The following is a 22,148-nucleotide window of genomic DNA, read 5'->3' on the forward strand; positions in this document are numbered from 1 at the left end:
CTTATGATTGCTATCTATGGCCCAAGTAGTAACTATTTTGGCTTCAGGAAGTTTATTGTGAAGCTAGGAATAAGCTGCACTGAGTTTGCCAGTTTCTGCTCTTGGAGAAAGGGTCACAGTAGACCCCAGTGGTAGCTGTCTCTTCATTCACAAGTATCCCTTACCTGTGGAGGAAGTGATTTAGCTTATTCTGTCAATTCACTCAGAAACTCATTTTATGCTATTGCATATTCAACTGTTGCTGATGTCTTGCAGAGAAAAGACACTTGGGGTGACCCAAGGTCACCTATGAGGAAGTAGAAAACATGCACCTCTCCAGCAATATACAGTACATCTTAAGAGAGCAGAGGCTTGATAGGAAGCCATCTTTAGCCTAAGCCATGACCCTGAGTGGATGAGGAACAGAGAATTCTTCTTGAACTGAACTCTTTCTTCTTGGTTTCATACTCCTTGGTTCTTCACCTTCTCAAATATCTGCATGACCTTGGCTGCGGGGACACATCCTTCTCTCAGTATCGTGATGCCACCTAGGAGAGAAGAAAAGGGAGATGAATGCTAGCTCCTCAAAGAAAAGCAAAGGAAGATAAGAAACCATAATCCTGGCAAGGAACTTGGAAATGCTAGCAAAGTCCTCCTCTGTTTCAACCGGCCAGAATAATGGAGAGACATCAGCTTTCCTGCCTTCCTCTCCTCTCTGTACAAAAGGGCACTGTCAAATTAGCTTCATGTCCAGTAAGATAATGCAGTCCTTCCTTTAGCAGGGACTCAGACTTGCCAATTTTCCAAACTGATTTTGCATCTTTACCAAGTAGCCTGATTTCTGCCCAGTACAGTGTTCAGGATGGAGAGGCCCATACCCAGTCAGTCTCCACTGAAAAACTCAGATAAGGCAAGATTTGGGAGTATAGACACAGAAATGAGGTTAAAAGATATAGCACTGAATTAACCAGGCATATTGCAAGACAACTATTAGAAATACTGTTTAGCTAAAACAGTGCCCTGAGCATTAAGACATAAATCTGGCACTCACCTTCATCTATCTTGGTGCAGTTGACCACTGTGGATGCCACCACTTCATTAGATTTCCCATCACAGAGAACTCCCTCCAGCCAGTGTCCAAGGCGTCTGAAGGTGAAAAGAAGAGTTAATGCCAACTGGGCCACTCAAAGCCATGTGCTGTACTTTACTAGACTGGTTTGGCACACCTCCAAGATCCCTTTGCTTGGCATAAAGGCTATTTTAGAACATTGACTGGGAGGGGGCACTCACGAGATGACCATGTCATGGTGGGTGCTGTCGGTTTCTCCGCTGGGATTTGCTGAGGTGATTGCCAGAGGACCCGTCATGTCTATTAGGTGGACAGTGACGGTATGGTCAGGGACTCTGATCATGATGCTATCTTTTGTCCCCACTCGGTCATATCCATCTCCAACCCCTGGAAGAAAAAAATGGGTCAACAATGCTTCAAAAGAATCTTCATACCCAGACTGGTGTCAGAGTTTGGTTATTTGATCTGCTACTGATACTTGTACCCCTGAACTCTCAGCACACAGAGGGCATTGCATTTGCTGTTCCTTCTTCAAAGTGCCCCATTAGACTGATGCCCAAGGGACTTCCATGGCATTCCTCCATTCAGACACTGTCTCAGATTAGCCCTGCTTAGCATCAGAAATGGAATGGATCAGAACTGCTTCCTGGGATCTTGCCTCCCTCTCCAGAGACAGGAGACCATGTAACTTCAAGAGGCTGACTGATGACTTTGGCAGAGCTTTGTATTTCTTGATAATATGCTCTTCAAATATTTGGAGGGGTTAGGAAAGGGGCAGCAAAAACATCTGCAAGAGTGAAATGAGAATAGATTTTGCTGAAAGCAACAGAATGTTGTGTCTTTGTTGTTTTGAACAACTTCCGACACTGGATATTCAAAGTAAGAGGATTTTCATGTGGACTCTTATCTCTTGATGGAAGCAAGAGCTGGTGTCTCACCTCCTCCTCATTTTTCAGAATGAGGGAGAAAATGATGTGGAATTTCCAAAAAAAACTACCCAGTGAAGACCAGCTAGGATGACATTTCCTGAAGTGCTGAACCAGAGTTTTGAGGACATTCATTCAAATTTTGAAGTTAATGGACAGAACCTGCTCTGGATGGACATAACCACCCACAGATTCCCCAACTTTCTGACAGTTTATTGTTCATGTTTACATTTTCCCCAACCTTCCTCCAGAGTTCATTATGGTCTTGATAGTCTCCCTATTTTATTCTCATGACAACACTTTGATGTAGGCTAAACTGAGAGCCAAGCTACAAGAGATTCCTCCCTGTTCACTTGCCATTCACTTGTGCTCCACTAGATCTAGTGGAGCACGAGTGAATGGCAAGTGAACAGGGAGGAATACATGCGAGTCTGTTCACTTGCCAGGCAAGTGTCATTCGTCACATGTAACTTGGCTCTGAGAGATGATGACTGGCCCCAGGTTAGCCAGTGCACATGTCCCAGGGCAACTCCGGCACTGCAAAAGAAGAGATGGAATCAGTGGTGAGATGCCCCGCCAGCTCACCTAATGTCTTCAGCCACTCTCCTTTCTTGACAATGCATCCGATGCCTCCAGGGTAAACATTCTCCATAAATTCCCAGAGCAAAGAGCTGAAGGGTGGAGCAGCAGCTTGGAGCTGTTCGACATTTGAGATGAAGATGCAGATGGGCTTCTCTTGAGGCCTGTCCTGTGAGGACCAAGAGGCAACAGGTAATTCCAGGAGGGGATAGGCAAGATGAATGAAATCCGCACCACAGCTGCACTGGTCCACCCAAATGCCATGGCTACTCCTGTGTCATTTAAGGTCTTGTTTAGGAGATGCCTCTTGCCAGCACTGAATGCTGACGGAACCCACCAGGAATGTATTTATTTCATTTACCCTCTTCCATTGATGGTGAACTCTGGACTTGGCACTTGAGGAAGAAATTAAAGAGAGGTCTTTGTTAGCCACCTGTGTTTAGGATTCCTGAATAGGAAACCTCCACCTTATTTTCCCCATAGCCAGGAAAGTGTTTAACAGAGGATAGTCAAGGACAAATAAACATGAGGCTGAACTGCAGAGGCCGGATCTGGGTGTTTTTCAGTTTCTCCGAAGTCTAGAGAAGATTTCATCTCCTGGCTCAGCAATTTATAGGGGAGGGGCTCAGATTTTCACAAGATGCTTTTGGATCCTATTCTGTTTTTGAGATTATTTCCATTTATCACAAATGACTCCTTAATTGCTGTGGTCCTACTCTGAAGGATGTTTGGTGTATGCAGAAGAGACCACAGACCTGAAAGCCAATGGGTGGTGTTGCATTTGGCAGAGTTTCAGGAACAGAGGAAGGGAGAACAGGCTTTTGGTTTCCCAGCTGCAACTCTATAGCAACTGATACAATACAGAACGGTGGCAGCCCTATGCACTTAAAAAGTAAAGTTTCTAGTCCTCATTACCATTTCCTACTATGTGTAATACTAGCACATGCATACAGATTCTTAGCTGGGCACACCGTGTCCTGAGGTTGGCTGTTGCTGTATTCATCATCCATACCTTGATTTTGTAGATCTTCTCAATGGCTTCTGGGTGTTTGCAGGAGGCCGCTAAAGCATAAACAGTGTCAGTGGGAACACCACACACTCCTCCTGCATTCAACTTGTCAGCAATGGTCCTCAGGCCACTGGTCTGATGGGAGCTGGGGCTGATGCATGGAGGAGATGTCTGTGCTTCCTTTGCAGATGTTTTTGCCTGAAAATAATGGAGCAAATAGTATTTGTAGAACTAAAGGAAGCAAGAATCATGCCCACTGGACAGGAAACCAGCAGCACGCAGGGAATACCCTCTGGACAGAGTCAATTTAGATATTATAGACTTTTCTTGCAAGTTTCAAAACAGAAATAACCCCAGCTGATATAACTGGAATGCAGAGTTCATAGGGACATCTCTTACCCTGAGAAGTGGTGGTCCCATCAGGAGGAGCTCTTGACCAAATATGCAGTTTGCAAGAGAGGCTGTTGCTCCATAGATGCAAAGCACACTGAAGATGGTCAACATCACAACTGTAGAAAGAAGGACACATGTCAGTCTCTCGTCTCATGTGCCTCTTGGCATCCCTGATCACCAGCAGATACCAGGACTTACTTTCGAGAGGCACTGGGAGTCTTTCCAGTGTGAAGAGAAGGAAGCAAATGATCAACACCTCCATCACAGCTGTGAAGCAGAGGAGTACTAGATTTGAGTGGGAGGCTGTGTGGGCAAAAGAGAAAGAGATGTACTTGGTGTTGCAGTGGGAAGGTCACAGAGCAGACACAGGCAGGTATGAAATGAATGGATGTGTGAATGAGATTTCTCCTTGTTTCCCAGAATCCTTAGTGTGTTGCTGGCTTTTGCTTTTCACAAGAACTGAGCAGCACACGAGTGAGGGTAATTAACAAGGGAGCTGGGCAAAACTACTCTCTGTGCCTGTCATTTGTGCATGAGTGGGACCAGCTTGCTGGCTAGAGAGTCAGGTCTTGGACCTTTCCCCTTGAGCATCTGCAAGAGGGACAGAGTTGTTGCCACCCCAGGAGCTACAACTTTGCTAGCAGAAGATCAACAATTCCATATTGAACTTTGGCTTACCTAAAATCATCAGAAATACGTTGACAACCAAAAAGGCTACAGCTCCTGCTGTGAACCCTCCATCGTTCTTAGGGTCAATGCTCAGTAAGTGACCTGCAACAAAGAGCAGAACAGCTTGTTGGAGCAAAGAGACCGATGAGGACAACGTCAGAGGAAGTGGACAATGTATTGTGTTGTATTGCCTTTTAGTGGGAGAATTCAAAGCAGTTTCTGCAGAACGGATTTCCTTTGAAGGAGAAAGCTGGGTGCAGATGGTGATTTTAAAATACTTCATTCCCAACTTGGATGCACATTATGGAAGTACAGAAGCAAGCAGACTGGTGGACTGTGCTAGCCCCAAAACATCAACAGATCTGCAAAAGCGCTTCTCAGAGCAGAAGCTTCCTACCAGTTCTGCAGGCCACACCCAGACTGTGAAGGAGACTTTCAGATCTCATCACAGCAAATTCCAGTTGGCTTTTCAGGCCTCTTCCTAGGCAGACATGTGTGACTCGTATTCCACAAGCTTGGAAAAGCTAAAGGAGTCCAGTCACAAGCCACCTATAGCAATAGGACAGAAAGCCAGTACTAAACCACCACCTGGGAATGTGCCTTATTAGGGTCTAATGCAAGGACTCTATTGATTTTACCTATAGGGCCTCCTGCACTGAACTTCCCTTGGTCATCTGTTGCACCCATTCCGAGGGAGAGATGGGGAGACACCTGCATGTGTTGTGCTTTTGGCAATGTCTCAGGCAGGTGGTTGACAAAGGATCATTCCACACAGCGTTTTTTCACTGTGGCCAGCACAGTCAAGAGGAATACAAATTCAATAGAAAAGAATGTTATTACCTGCAAATCGGAGCCAGGTCCAGGTTGCCCAAATAGCTGCATAGCAGAATGGCAGCACTGACCCAAATCTTTTCCCCTTCTGTACTTGCATCCTGCACACACAGAGCTGAAATATGGCTCCCGGGATCAACACTGGGGGAATGCACAGGTGCTGCCTGACAGGGTCGTTCAGAGTCCCTTGGAGGGCAGAGAAGGCAGCCAGGCCATTGCAAACGTAAAATAAGGCACTGGAAACGTCTGAGGCAGTCAGGTCAGAGGATTTTTCTGACTTTGATAGGCAGCTTTTGATGCTCATCAGTGCTTTCTGGAGCTTTGAACTGGACATCACTTGAACCCCAACTGGAATCAAAGCCTTCTCAGCAACTGAGTTTACCAGTTGGGCAAAAGTGGCGTAGAGAGAGGTGGCTGTGTAAATACTGCAGGCAATGCCCCAAAATATGTAGGCCCCTTGGATTGGAATCTGCTGGATGGTGGAAGCTGTCAGAAGGACAAAGAGAGAATTGTGCACCACCTCCAGAACATCCCTGTTGAAGGACATCAAGAGAAGGACACAGGCAGTGGCTAAGAAGAACCAGTCACCGACCATCCCTGCCCGGCTCAGCTGCACATTCTTAGACTGGATGAATACCGTCAGTGTGAACTCTTCCCAGGACATCACCAGCCAAAAAAGACTGTGGACACCTGACTTGGTGGTGTAATAGGCATCCCTTCGCAAGTAGCCATAATAGCTGGACAAAATCTGGCAGACAGAGCTGATGCTCACCCACACAGCTCCTACATAGAAGTTACACATGTAACCAAAACAGTAAAAAGAAAAGATGAAGGAACTAACGGAATCACACAGATTGCCAAGGGCCATGGGCTCAGCATACTTGGTATTCTTCTTCTCTTCCCTGACATCCTTGGAAGAACTGCGGCTGGCTGACCCAAGAAGAAGGACATTGAAGAGAGGGTTCCCAAAGCCTGGCAAAACATATCGCTGGGTGATGCCCTTGAAAAGGAGTGCTAATGCACCGTAAAATCCACAGATGGCAATAGCCAGTTCCAAGACTCCTGAGACAACCAGAGCCCACTGGGCAAAGAGTCCTACAGCTTCAAACACCAAAGTCAGTGTGATGGCTCCAAAGACAAAGGGCATTATGTAGTTCACAGTGGCTGAACAGAAGGTCAGGATGAAGGAAATGAAAATATAGGCCACCAAGCCTGCTACAGCACCCTCACTGGTGGAGAAACATGTAGGGTCAAGGGATGGGAGGGCAGAGACATTGCTGGGACCGAGGGTTACATTCCTTGGCAAGGCATATGCCTCAGAAATAATGCGTGTGGCCCCATAACTGCTCCACAGGCCAGCAAAAGTCAGAAAAGCTGTGCCGCCCAAGTGGTCATACTTCCGGAAGGTCAGCAAGCCAGCTAAGAGTTGGGACAGTCCTCCAATCAGGATGAGATGGACTCCTAGAAGACCAAACAGAGTTAACCAGCAGTGAGAATGTTTGCTAAAAGACCCGGGCATCTCAAGGTTCACGAAGCATCTCAAGGTTCACACAGATACATTTTTGTGCAAATCCTGTGCTATAGTGAGGTGCTCCCTCTGGACTTGTAATCAAGTAGCTAACATAGATATTGTGAGAGCTGAAAACAGAGGCTATTTCCACACATCTTACCTGCCTGCAGAACATTGCGTGAAAGACCCGGAAGAGACTGTCTTCCCCCGCAAAATTGCGCCAGGAAGATTTCGCGCAAAACTCCCAGATAACAGCGTCTTCCAGGCACAATTTCGCGTGAGAAGACGGTGTCTTCCGGGTCTTTCGCGTGATGTTCCTCAGGCAGGTAAGATGTGTGGAAATGGCCATATTCTAGAACACAAGCAGAAGGCTGTTGTCTCTAGACCTTCTAAACAATCCCCCCCCCCCCCCCGTGATCAAAGCTAGTGAGACCATCCCTATATTTCCTGGTCCACCCTTATTTATGCTAATGACAAGGGAGCCATTTTGCAGTAGAGATGTTGGGGTAGCACCAGGTGAAGGGCCTTCCCATCTGAATACAGCCTTTTCCCACAGCAGAATAATGCCGGCATGTTCACTGCTCTGCAGACACACCCTTTAATCAGTGTAGGGGAAGGGCGAGGCTGGTTCTCAACTCACCAGCTAAGATATTTTCCACCCCCTCGGGCTGAACATTGCTTTGAACAGAGGAGAAATTCTGCAGGCACACAAGGAAGGCACTGATGACGTTGGCCAGAAGGCCCAGGACAGAGGGCTCGCTGTAGAAGACGGCTGCAAAGCCTTCAGTGCTTGCCATGGTCTCAGATCCTTCCAGATGCGAAAACAAAACAAAACAACAACAGTGAGAGCAGAAGTCAGGAAGGGAAGCTGCTTTTGGCACTAAATGACGATTTTGAGACTGGACCACATGGCTATAAAGTGATAATTAATGAAGCCAGCAAAGGCACCTTTCATGGGGCAGTAGGGTTGTTGTCCCCAGGGGACATTTAACAGAATTGAAAGTGAAATTTGATCATCTATAATTAGAAGCATCCATGGTCTAAAGATTAACTTGATCCATTGCATGAGAAATGTGAGTGAGCTCCACTCTAGCCCCTATGTAGCATTTTGAAACCTTTTCGCCTATGCTCTCCCAATGCATACGAAAGTGATGTTTAAAATGCACTGAATTCCACATTTAGAATAAGAGGCAGGCAGGGCTTCTTTTTCTAAACTCTGCTGGTTTGTGAATGAAAATCTTGTGGGCAAACCTCTTCTCACTTTTGCAATCACCTCAGCTTTGTTTCTCAATCTAAGGCTAAAGAAAGTGGGCACAATCCACTAGAAAATGTGTAGGAATTGTGCAAGACCACAAATTGTGCCTTTCCCTTTCAGTTCAGCGGTGCTTGCTTGTGAGATCTTGCTTGTAAATTGTGCTTCTTGTCATCCCAGCATGGACAGATGAATCCAGATCTGTGAAAGCAAAATCTATGGGAGTTTGCAAAAGTACCATCTTAAAAGGACACAAGACAAACTCTTTTGGATCAGACTAAGGCTCCTTCTAGTCCTTTGTAGAGATAGTAGATGGCTAGAGTGTTGGTGGCTAGAGAGTCCGGCAGAGTGAGAAGACCTGGGTTCAAATCCTCACTCAAGTCATGTATGGGCTCATTTCCCCTGAGCCCATCTGTGGGGAGGGCGGGGTATACATTGAATAAAACAAACAAACAAACAAACAAAAAATAAATAAATGTAGTGCTGTGGCCAGTTACTCTTTCAAATTAACCTGCCTCATAGGGTTTTTGTAAGGCTCAGACTGAGAAAGGAAAACCATGTAAGCTGCTTTGAGCTCCTTGGAGAAAGGATAGAATAGGAAATGTAATAATCCAACAGTGGCCAGACAGTTAAAAAAATTCCTTCCTTCCTAGGCTTAAAAATATGGGCACGAAATTTTATTTGGGCTAATTTCTTATGAGCCTTGGCTAACATCTCTAAAATAGTCTGAATTACATCAAAATGGGGAGCAATCATAGATATTAAAGAGTTAAGGGCACCAGGGAATGGATTGGGATGGTTAGCAAGTTACCCCCTGATTCTGCAACATCTGATTCAGACCCCATTGGCCTTTCCAAAAAGATCCCACCCTTCCTTTTTTTTTGTCCCACTGGGATTTTCCAGCTCTAGAACTTTGTTTTGAAATTCTGGATAGTACAGACAGCACTTCAAAACCCCAAAGTTCCATTTGTGTCCCAGCATCACAATGCTGTGCACACAGGTTTTTTCCCTCCAGACTTTTCCTCAAGCCACAAAATGCTAAAATTAACACCAGACAGTTGCTGATTGTTCTTTAGAAACTGACTGCTGGATGTTAGGGTAGCAACGGAGCCACAGCCAAAGATGCCTCTTGTGGGGAAGTGCAGCCTGGCTATGGTGGATGGGGAAGAGATGACACAAAAGCCATTAAAAGCTTCTCTGGGCATGAAAACAGATGTTGGCTAGGGAAACTTGGTATTTTTAGGCTATACTTGGGCCCCAATTATTAAACAATCCAGGTCAGTGACTCACTTGATCTCCCAGAATTTAGAGTCTCTCTACATAAGACTTCTGACACGTTTTTCATATGTCGGGAGATGCAATGTTAGCTGGGAAGCTTAGTTTTAAATGACGGAACCAGCAGAGATCGCTCCAGAGGGGGTAAGATTCTCTCACAGCCCTCTGCTGCCTCTGAGCCTTTGCCCTGCTGCAGCTCAGTTAATTCAAAGTTTTAAGCAGTGAGAGTGGCAGGGCAAAGGCTCTGGAAGGGGAGACAATCTGGCATGGCAGGGGCAGCAGAGAGCTGTGAGAGAATCTTACCCCCTCTGGAGAGATCTCTGGCAGCTCTGTCTTTCAAAACTACGGTTCTTGGCTAACACTGCATCTCCCAGCACTTGACAAACATGCACCCAGGCGTCTTGTGTAGAGAGACTCCCAGAGATAAGTGTGTAATGTGAATGGAATTTTCAGGGGAACTGAAGACCTCTTGCTTTTACAAATCTAAAGAAGCCATTCTAAGCTGGTCTTTTCAGAAGTTAGTCCCATTTCATTTGGTGGGCCTTACTTCCAGGAGAGTGTTCGTAGGATTGCAGCTTAACCAACTCGTCAGTATTTGGCATATGTTGGTAGACCTGAAGTCCTTTGAAGGCACCATCATTAGAACCAGGGGCTTTATCATATTACACTGCCTTGAAAATGGCAGGCTGCCCATACATATTTTCCATTAATTCATTTGTAGAGGTTATTTATCTGATGCCTTTCCAGTTTGGAGAACTGCTCACATTCTCCTGGATTAATAAGTACCTGGAGGTCACTCAGTCTGGCCTCTGAGCTGCATCAGAAACCTTCACGCCCAACCCCTTCTGTACACACCAATGCAAGTAATGTGCTACTAACACTCTGCAAATGTCACCTCTGTTCCACAGGGTGCTGGAAAAAAGATTAAAGGTCTAATTTAGATGGCTCAAACAGCACTCTATGAGGGACAGTTAGCAAAAGAAATATCCTGCTTTGTATCCAGGGGGTATTTGGAAGTATTTTTCTGCTTGTTTAAATGGTGTCACTAAGGATTTATGTTAAAGTCAAGTTTGCAAATTCCTCATGGCTACTAAAACACTTACGACTACAAAACAGAGGACTACCATTAGCTCTTCTTTCTGTGAATAGTTTTCTTTAAGTCTGCCAGTGTGGCAACATCTCCAAAGACAGACGGGTCCAAATAATACCCACTTGGCTCCATTGATCTTAATGTATTTTTCACTTGGTGCAATTTCTGTATTACTAGAGTTCCATTTTTTTTAAAGGAGCCATTTATTCCCTGGTTTAGACTTGGATCCAACTAAGCAGCTATTCCTCGGCACAGTGTGGCCTGTCTAGTTTGGCTTCCTCTCTCTTCTCTTCTTTCTAGCATTATTTTGAAGAGCCTAGATTATCAGACAGCAGACAGCTGTACAGAAACACAGAGATATTGAACAGTTTCTGGGCGCGTGATAAACCCAAGGCTAAGCAGTCTCCCTTATTATTATTTTTTTTTGTAATTATATTTTATTTAATTTTCTTAGTTTTACAGAAAGTACCAATATAAAAACAATAACAAGAAATATTTAACTTTTAGTAAACAGTATTAACTACAACTTCAGTTAACCATCACAAATAACCAACATTTTCAAGTAACACAACCCAAAATACAGAAAAGGGAAATTGTTTGCTATTATCACATCCCTTATTTTCAGTAACTAGATTCCATTACACCTATAATAAAGAAATTCAATCCGTATAAATACAAAGTGGATTATACTATGGTTAAAGGTAGGCCATAGAATAGTAGAGGTCCTGTTTCGCCACATTATTTGTCCATTTTTCCTCTTTAGTCAAACAATCCAAAATTGGGAGCCATTGCTCGAGAAAGTAAGATTAATGTGATGTAACTTGACCAGGGTCATATACCGATGAGAAATTAATTTTAAAGTTTGCATCTTTATGTTTACTATATTTGTTCGAAAATTACATGATTTCCAAATCGTATTCCAACTGTCATTTGACAGGTCAAAGTTGCATTCCTTAAACCAGAATTTTTGATATGACAGTGGTTTGTGTTTGTTTTTCTTCTAAAAGAATTGAATAAATTTTAGACAATATACCCCTCTGTCTCTCAGAGCTTTCTTTCAGGATCGTTTCAAAGTTTGTTAACGGCTTAAACAATGATTCATTAATTTTTGGTGATTCAAGGAGATGTTTGACCTGTAAGTATTCAAACCACGGGATGTGTGATGTGATGTTACGTTCTACATTTGTCTTGTCTTGAAATTTTCCCTTGTCAAAGGTATCTATTATTTGAGTTTTGTTGTTAAGCCTCCACCATTTGTATGAATGAATACTAAGAGCTGATAAAAACCAGTATTGCCCCACTAGAGAGTGTGTTCGCGTAAACTTGCTTCTGAGTCTGTCCCAGGTTTTTATATCGCTCAATAAGAAAGGGTTGTTTATTAAGTTATATGGACGCTCACAGTTCTTATTCCATACATTCGCTTATGGATCTTCCTTGCAGGTAGTTTTGTTCTATGTTTTTCCAATTAGGTCTTAACAAATCATCTGCTATCACTACAAGATTTTTAAAGTGAGAAGCCTCATAATAAGTTTTTAAATCTGGTAAATTTAAACTACCCCTACTGGTTGTTCTTTTTAGGGTTTCCATAGGTATTCTAGGCTTTTTATTATTCCATATGAATTTACTAATTTTGGATTGCCATTGATCAGAGGTTTTATCTGGAATTGTAATGGGGATTGCATGAAACGTAAAATGAAATTTTGGAAAAATAAATGATTTAATGAGATTAATCCTTTCAGTTAGAGAGAGATAAGTTTTCTCCCATTCCTCCAATAGGGAATTGATGGAGTGATTAATTTCAGAATAGTTAGTAGTCAGCAAATCATTCAAGTTAATGGGTATTTTGATTCTTAGGTACTTCCAGCTTTTTTTCACCCATTTATAATTATAGTTGCTTCTAATTAGATTAATTAGGTCTGGTTGCAAATGTATTGGGTAGATTTCACTTTTATTGCTATTTATAGTGAGGCCTGAGGCATTTGAAAATTCTTTCATGATTGTCTCCAATTCAATCATCGAAGATATGGGGTCAGAAAGATATAATGCCATATCTTCGGCAAACAGTGAGAGTTTATATCCTTTGTTGTTAATATTAATGCCTTTTATATCAGGGAATCTTCTAATATGGTTTGCAAATGATTCGATTGCCAGCGCAAAAAGAAGCTGGGAAAGTGGGCATCCCTGTCCAGTGCCTCGAAGTAGATCAATTTTCTCTGGTTTGTATCCATTAATTTTAATTTGGGTAGTGGGGTTAGCATATAACGTTTGAATTGCCCTTAAAAATTGACCCCAAAATTCATATTCCTTAATAGCTCTTTGAGGTAGGGGATTTCTACGCGATCAAAGGCTTTTTCCACATCGAGAGCCAGAATAGTGAATTTAGTTTATTCAGTTTTTCAATATTAATGATATTCAAAGTTTTCCTTATATTATCTGTTAATTGTCAATTTGGAATAAATCCTGATTGGTCTATATTAATATAATTAGAAATAATTTTATTCAATCTGGCTGTCAAAATGATCAGTCTCCCTTATGAAGGCCTTTATTACATCTTTCTCTGCATTAGGACAGCTGCTTCCAAGTTCATTGCTTCCTCCTGAGCACCTGTCATTTCCTGTCTCAACTAGATCTCTTGGTAACATCCCTTCTTATTTTGCACTATGGCTGAGGCTGTTGGCCACATAACCAGTTTCTACATGTTTGCCAGCTCAAGTTAATGAACTTTCCCAAGGATTCACATTTTAACCATTCTTGTAGGTGAGTGAATACCTGTCCAGAGTACAGCTTAACATATCTTGAAAGAGCAGATGAAGCCAAGAGAGGTGTCATGATTTGGACAAGTATTCACAAGACTAGTTCAACAAATTCAATTCTGCCAGAAATTTGGGGCCAAATCTTCTGTGAACCAGGCCCCAATTTGGAAAAGTAATTTTCTTGCATTTCTTTTTAAAAATATTTATTATTTATTTATACAGTTTCTATCCTGCTTTCTACTGAAACAGAATGCAAGACAACTTATGGTTAAAAGATAAAAAACAAAATTAAATAGATACAGTACAAAACATTAAATACCTTTTAAAAAAGGCAATGATATTTTCAGATTTTTGCTTCCTTGCCAAAGATTATACATAACACGAATCTGAAAGAATCAATGTTGGGTTGAATTAACACTTCATATAATACCTATTTCTGTAGATGGAAACCTACACACATAATGTTTGATGTCGTAACTAGGTAAGACACTGTGCAATAAATGTCATCTATCAACCAAAGATTTAGCTTGCCATATACACAACGTTTTATATCATCATGCACATGAACATAAACATAACATAGATTTGATTCCCCTTCATTAGATTTACAAAGATGAACTGCCAGGAGACAAAAATTCAAGGAATAATAGAGATACAGGTCATGTAGGTAACAAAATAGACCAACCTCAAGCAAGGGGCAACAAACATTGAAGAATGCAGGTAGAGGTATGTCTTTTGTGTAAGGGTTATTACCTGATCTAGGAGATATTTCAAATGAGTGGCAGCTCAGTCTTCTCTGCCGGTCATTTCCTGGTCAGCAACAGCTCTTATAATCATCCAGAGAACATGGGAGGAGCCCAAGATATGTTTGGGGTTGTGTCATTTCTGGGCATCTCTAGTGTTTGTCATGCTGTATGTTCCCTGAATTCTGCCCCCTGTATTGTTCTCACCCCTTCAATTAACTTCCTCCAAACAGGAAAAACCACCATCTGGAGCCCCTACCCACAAAGTGGCTGATGTCATCACCTGAAACCCGTTTACAACAGAGATATAAACCCTGACATCCATGAGCACTTCAGAGACATAGCTCTGCCTCTAACCTCTCTTTGGAACAAGGGCACTCAAGAACCACAAAGAGCCATCAGAATGGTCTATCTTACTCTACTGGTAAGATAGACCTCTTGGGGGAAATGCTGCTTGAGGTCTCTCCTGTGAACCCAGTGTCTGTCTTTCTTTTACAAATGTAGTTCTGCTTTCCAATCAAAATAGAATGGTTGATCTCATTGGCAAGTTTGTATTTGTGTCCTTTGTGGAGGAGAAGGTACAGTATGTCTTGCTGATTGCTTTTTGGAGAACTTCAGCATTTGTTTTGTTCTTTAACAGTCTGAGATCTTAAATTTTTGCATTCCGTATTTCTCTAAGATGTTGCTTCCAATTTCAAACTTGGTAACCTTCCTTGACAGCCAGCCAGGTGTCTCGATTTTTTTTCCCCAAGCAGCTTCTCCACCCTCCCTTTCTTACTCATAGAGACTGTTTGCTTCCTCTCTATTTCTTGATCCTGGAGTGTTTTAACAGCTCTGGACTAAGAGAGCAACAGGGGACATGGTCATCTGAACCTATCCGTTCAATTGTAATGATAAATGACATCTCTTTCTGTTCTAGAAATCTCAGAAGGTTTTTGCTGCATCCAGGCATGTGCACAAAACAGCTGCTAAAGGTTTGTCTCTCTTTTGTCAAAACTTTTGTATGTTTGAGAAGATTCCAAAATAAATGCAACATTTGTCATGTTCTCTCTCCTATTAGGCAACCTCTGTTGGTGTAGAAATGTGTGTGTGTGTTTTAGACATGTAGTATCTTCCTTTGAATCTTTCCTCAGCTAAGGAAAGAGTTCTATCAATTTTCTCTATCATGCAGCAATACGAGGAAGTGAAAGCTTGCATGGGCTATGACTCTAATTCTGTACTTATTCACATTAGTTCACACTTTCAGTTTGAAGCCTGCTTTCTAGAGACCAAGTCCCATTGAACTTGGCGAGACTGCCTTCTGAATAAACAGGCTCAAGATTGTCCTGTAAATCTGCAGAGATTCAGATTAGAGCAGTGGGGCAGGATTTGTTTCTGGCTACTAGAAATCAGTGGTCTGAAGTTACAAGTTAAGGCTGGGTTTTTTTACTGGGAGCCAGATACAAGTCTGAGCTCCTAGGAGAAAGAGGGGAATACAATAAAAAGGAAAGACAATATAATAAAACAAAAGTATGTTTGCCATCTTGTCTTTTTTCAGATATGCATTTTATATAGCAGTTCTTTTTTTTAAAAAAAGCAGAGAAAGCAGTATGATATCCAAAGAGTTATGATTTCTGTGCTGCACATTTCTCTGTAGGCAACAAATGGCTGAGTGACCATTTTCTTCTAAAAACAGACTCTGAGAAATGCCCGAGATGTGGCAATTTGCACTGGATATCTTACATATTTTCTTCAACACTTACATTAGTATGATGTGAATAAGAGCCAGTGGTGTGATGGTAACAGTGTCTGACTACGGGAGATCTACCTTCAAATACCCACTTGGCCATGAATCTCCCAGGGTGACCCAACCAGCCTCAGAGGGTTTTTCTAAGGATAATCCTTAAATGAAGGATGGGATAAAATAATAACAAATAGATATGAATGAGTGCCGGTATGGTGTAGTGGTTACAGTGTTGGATTAGGATGTGGGAGACCTGGGTTTGAATTCTGACTTGACCCTGAAAGATTACTGGGGTGACCTTGGGTCAGTCACACACTCCTAGCCTAACCTACCTCACAGGATTGTTGTGAAGATAAAATGGAGTAGAGGAGAGTGATGTAAGCCTCTTTAGGTCTCCATTGACGAGAAAGGCGGGTATAAATGAAGTAAACAAGCAAATAATGTATAAAGCTAATGCATAGTGATTTGGACCATTGGTTGAAGAAGCTCTGTGGTCTGAGGCAGAGAAACATATTTGCTGATTTAAAAATCCTTTTTAAATTGAAGATGCTGGGGATTGAACCAGACACCTTCTCCTTGCACTCAGCCACTGGCCTATGACCCCTTCCCAAATATTTATAAACGTGTGAAGCTGCCTCATGCTGAGTTAGACTACTGGGCCCACTCTTGCAATTCTCCTAGACCTCAGGCAGAGAAGGGTCTTCCTTAGTCCTCTTACCCAAGAGCCATGAACTGGAGGTGCTGAACAGGGAACCTCAGACCTTCTGTGTGCAATGCTGGGGTTCTGTTTCTGAACTAGGAACCCCTCCTGGAAATGGTAATAACAATAAAATTCAATTATATACTGCCCTTAAGGACAACTAAACACCCACTCAGAGCAATTTACAAAGTGTGTTATTATTATCCTCATAACAATCACCCTGTGAGGTGGGGTGGGGCTGAGAGAGCTCTGACTGACTAAAGATCACCCAAGCTGGCTTCAAGCAGAGGAGTGGGGAATCAAACCCGGTTCTTCAGATTAGACTCCTGCTGCTTTTAACCGAGGAAGTCTCCCTTGGTTCCACATAGAGGTTGCAAAGAGCATAAATTGTTTCTTGTTCCAGCCATGCCTCCTTTAGGTGGCTTTCTTATTTTATGACCAAAGGGCTGACTAGCCTATTCCCTTTGACTTTGAATCGCTCCATCTCAGTGGCTCTCACTTCTGTGAATGTGTCCCTGCACTGAAATAAGGTGGGCTTGTGTGGGGCCACTCAGGGTGCCCGGCAAACCTCTAAGCATTAACCCATCCAACCCCTTCCCACGTGTATACCTCTCCTTTATCATCTTGACAGTCCTGGAGAAGAGTACGTTGGAGGAAACAGTCACTGGCAGCTTTGTGTCCTTCATCTGTAATGTCCGCCCTGATCACCTGTCTGATGTGGTTCGTCACCGAAGCAAACGGATGATCCTGGACAGCATTGGGGTGGGGCTAGTGGGCAGCACAACCCACGTATTTGACATTGCCCTGCGGTATTGTCAGGTAAGAATAGTCCCAGCTAGCGTGACTTGCTGGGTGCCATGGTCAGAGACCAATGCTGCTAGTCTGCAGGGACCCAAGTGCTTATGAATGAACAGGCCAAAGGCTGGCCTGAACAAGAAAGGAAGGCTGTCTTCTCTGAGCCCCTAGACTTCTTTTTAAATTCAGCTGACTTCAGGCACTCTGAATGTTTTTAACAACAGCCACAGTTACTGTAATTGCCACACATAGTACCTGGGATACACCCATTTGCACATTACACGCAAGTTCAAACCTAGGGAGGGTCAAGATTGCTTAGGTATCGATGAGAACAACCCCTAGCAAGATCTTTGTGCCGGATGAAACAGAATGTTTGGGAATAAAATGATTTGCCACAGAGATCATATAAGAGGTTTTCAAACCTGCTTGGTCTGGAACTGGCTAAAAAAACATGCCACAAGAAGAGCAGACATATAGGTGACTGCAAAAATTGAAGGCCATCTTGGAATGATGCAGACTCTGAGATCTTTGGGCAGTAACAGGAGGATGACTCTGATACTGAATCTGAATAGCAAAACCAAACAACTTCTGGCAAGTGAAGGAAGATGAACCATGTTTGCCTGAACTTAAGCTGCTTCTATAAACAGGAAGGAATGCCATCAATGAATCCTCAGTGCTGCCTTCCTCTCCACTCTAGCAGTGTTTAGTCCTGCGTGTGTTGGTAGGTGGGGCTGAACTTGCTCAGAGGCTCACACTGGGTTCTCCACTGTTCTTGGCAGGAAATATACTCCTCCTCCAGTTCGGTTAGTTCTGTCTATGGAAGGCAAGGACTGAAGTTATCTCCTCTTCTGGCATCATTTGTCAATGGTGTGGCGGTAAGGATTTTCCTCTGCTTTGCAATCATTGCAGAACTGTGCTTAAGAAAGAGAATTGTTTGGAGGGAAGAAGCGGGTAAGAATCCACCACTGGGAACGGGTGTTTTATTTGCACTGACTAAAGAGGATATAATTTTCTCTTGTTTGGGTCCAAAATGAATTTAGAATTAAAATTCCAGCCTTTGGTCTTAGTTTAATTCTTATTGCCATGAGGTCCAGGAACTTGTTGTTTTCACAAAAGCAGCTTCCTCATCAAGACTGCTGTCATACCATCTTTGTGGTAGTGGTTAGAATGTCAGAATAGGATCTGGGAGACCCAGGTTCAAATCTCCAGTCTGCCATGGAAGCTTGCTGGGTGATCTTAGGCCTATCACTCACTCTCAGGCTAATCTGCCTCACAGGGTAGTTGTGAGGATAAAATGAAGAAAGGGAGAATATTGTATGCCACTTTGGGTCTGCATTTGGGAGATGAGGTATAAATGAATATTCCACAAATCAAAGGAAAGTTTGCTGATAATTTCTAAATCTGCTGACTTGCCTTCCCTGAAGATAGTTTCAAAGAAAAATTGCAACATGAGATTGCTGAAATTGAGGTTATTCACACATTCAGAATCATGGTCCCCCACCCCAACCAGGGCTTAATGGGATCATTAGATTCTTTTCTCACTACAGATGCTGATTTTTGCTTTGTCACACACCAATTCTATCAAGCTAATTACAGCGTTATTATACCTTACTCCCTTACTTTAAATACCTCCCAAACTTTTGGCTGGATAAAACCCTACACCCTTCTCTGCAGGTTCACTCGATGGACTTTGATGATACCTGGCACCCGGCCACTCATCCTTCAGGGGCCATCCTGCCTGCTCTCCTCGCAGCCTCCCAAATGTTACCTGCTGCTTCCAGACCTAATGGCCTGGACTTCCTGTTGGCATTTAATGTGGGCATTGAGGTGCAGGGGAGGCTGATGCACTTCTCCAACGAATCTCGCAACATTCCCAAGAGGTAAATGTTCTTTGGAACCTTCTTAGTGGGCAAAGCTTTTGCCCGATAGAAACCAGACAGCAAGAACATAGCTGGCTTATGCTGGTGGAGGAGCAGAGTCATTTCAGTACTGCATAGAGGACTTTGAAAGCCAGTTTGGTGTAGTGGTTAAGAGCATGGGACTCTAATCTGAAGAGCTGGGTTTGATTCCCCACTCCTCCACTTGAAGCCAGCTGGGTGACCTTGGGCTAGTCACAGTTCTCCGGAGCTCTCTCAGCCCCACCCACCTCACAGGGTGTTTTGTTGTGGGGATAATAATAACATACTTTGTAAACCACTCTGAATGGGCATTAAGTTGCCTGAAGGGCAGTATATAAATTGAATGTTATTATTATGTTATTATTTGTCATTTTAGACAACATCACAGCTGGTTTGGTTGACTGAGTACCTGGTAGGGGGAGCCAATACATATTAAGGAAGAAAAGTCCATAAAAACTCTGGCCCAGAATAGTCAACAAACTAAGAGAATAGCAGTAAACTTCTCTGTGACTCAAAAGCTTGCTTATATCTCAAGCAGCAGCTGGCCCAATAGAAAAATATTGCTTGCACTATTTGCTGGCTCTCCTGAAATGGAATTTCACCATATCTGGAGTGCTCAGGGTGGCTCCCGGCATTAATGGAACAGATAAAACTATCCTGACTACTTCTGGGGTTTCCTTTCTAGGTTCCACCCTCCTTCTGTGGTCGGCACCATGGGCAGTGCTGCTGCAACAGCCAAACTCCTCTCTCTGAATACAGCCCAGTGTGGCCATGCCTTAGCAATTGCAGCCTCATTGGCGGGGGCACCCATGGCAAATGCTGCAACCTTGGCCAAACCCCTGCACATTGGCAATGCCACCCGCCTTGGCCTAGAGGCAGCACTCCTAGCTGCCCGAGGGATGCAGGCCAACCTTCTAATTCTGGATGATATGCCCGGCTGTGCTGGCTTCAGTGCTTTCTATGGTGACTACCAGCCCAGACCACTCATGCTATCAGCAAACAGCCATGATTTCCTCCTGGAGAAGCAGGACATTGCATTCAAGAGCTTCCCAGCCCATCTGGGAATGCACTGGGTGGCAGAGGCTGCCCTCTCAGCCAGGAACCTTCTCATCAACCATTCTGGTTCCCTCTCCCTTTCTGCCATCTACACCATCATTCTAAGGGTCCCGGTGTCCAAATATATCAACAGGCCCTTCCCTGAATCTGAACACGAGGCCAGGCACTCTTTCCAGTTCAATGCCTGCACTGCCCTCCTGGATGGTGAACTGAGCATATGCTCCTTCAGTGACGACAATCTCCACCGCCATGAGCTCGTGCAGTTGCTGTCCAAGGTGGTGGTGGAACACCCCAAGGACAACGTGGCCAACTTTGACAAGATGTATGCAGAGGTAGCACTGATCCTGCAAAATGGAGACGTCCTGACAGGCCGGTGTGACACTTTCTATGGGCACTGGAGGAGACCCCTGAGCAGAGAATCTCTTCTCAGAAAATTTCAAACTAATGCCTCTCGAGTCCTTCCGAAAGACAACATTGATAGCCTTGTGAAAACAGTGGACAACCTAGAGACTCTCTCAGACAGCTCTTTGTTGGCTTGTTGCCTGTAAAGCTGATTTACTCTAAATTACCATGACTATAAAAATGGGAACAAATTTCCAAATTTTGTAGGACATCCTGACAAATTCAAAACCATGTGATCATTCATGATTTATTCCACTGGACTCTTTGTTTTATTCTGATTTTAAATTACAATATTTGGTCTGCTGGTCAGACAGGAAACAGATCACTATGCATCATCAAGAGACTCTAAGAGCTGCAATGAATTTTGAAAAAAAGAGAGATCTTGGTTTCTGAATTTTAATTGATATCTAGTTTCCCATTTTTAGTTAATGTTCCATTTTGGGGGTGGACCTTGTGAGTTTGTACTACAATTTTGGCTACAAGACTTTTTTTTTTTGACAAGGAAACTAATGAGCATGACTTTGCTCTTAAATATTTCAGGATATACATTTATATAATACATGGCACCCTTCTCTCTATTGAAAAAGGGTAGATAAATTAATGGCTTGCAAGTGATTTTCTAGATACCCCAGTATTCTAACAAGAGCAGAAATATATTGAGGGGGAAGAATCTTCACTCAAAATCTGAACTACTAATATTTTAAATGAATGCAAATTATGTTTAGAAAAAGGAAATCTGTACATTAATCATTTAAATCGTGAATTAATCATTGATCAAAAAGGTGTTTATTGCTTTTGCATAAGGATTGGCAATATGGCTCAGCCAGGAGAATCAAAGATACGTAGTCAGTGTCCGTCCTTGTGCAAGCAGATTGCTCAGAAACACGGATAACTGACTGATAAAGAAGAGACTACCCATCATAATAATTTACATCTCGGTATAACCCACCTTGGAAACAGTTGTTACAATGCAATTAAATTTGAAATGTAATAACATCCTCACAACCAGCTTTAAAGCCATGTTGATCTTTTGCCTGTTGGCACAGGTGTTGGCTGCGTCTGATCTGATGCCTGCATTGGGTCTTGGGAAATGTTTCAAAAGTATTAGGGTTGATCCTGATTGTTACAAGATTAATTTATTTGTATGAAAAATATAAATAAAAGATTTTAAACAAATGCCTGTCACTGCAGTCTACTTTCCATGAACCCCCCCCCCCAAGTTCGACCATCAATGTTTTGATGTCAGGCAATGAGTTTGGGGTTAGGAAATGAGTTTTTTGACCTCCCCAGTCTTTCAGGTCAGGCTGGATCCCAGTGTTCTTCCCACAAATTCAGGTCCTCGTTTCAGACTTTTGCGTCCTCTACCCCATTCTCCTGGAGGCTCTTTCACATGATAGGAATCTCACAACTCCTAGAGCATCACCCACCATGGTGATGGCACTTCTGGGTCTTCATCCAGAAGTGACATCGACATGTTGCATGACATCTCCTGTAAA

At 43.1% G+C, this 22,148-nt stretch overlaps 1 protein-coding gene across 1 annotated transcript; it reads left to right on the forward strand.

Annotated features, from left to right (window-relative positions):
- Nucleotides 1-14,605: 14,605 nt before the first annotated feature.
- LOC129340947 (cis-aconitate decarboxylase-like) lies at nt 14,606-20,798 on the forward strand. The gene is made up of 6 exons (XM_054995842.1): nt 14,606-14,656; nt 14,998-15,052; nt 17,133-17,320; nt 18,076-18,171; nt 18,971-19,176; nt 19,880-20,798. Exons 1-6 carry the CDS (start codon nt 14,606-14,608, stop codon nt 20,796-20,798), a joined length of 1,515 nt encoding a protein of 504 aa, XP_054851817.1.
- Nucleotides 20,799-22,148: the final 1,350 nt, after the last annotated feature.

Source organism: Eublepharis macularius, chromosome 13 (assembly GCF_028583425.1).
Source record: "Eublepharis macularius isolate TG4126 chromosome 13, MPM_Emac_v1.0, whole genome shotgun sequence".
NCBI classification, from domain to species: Eukaryota; Metazoa; Chordata; class Lepidosauria; order Squamata; family Eublepharidae; genus Eublepharis; species Eublepharis macularius.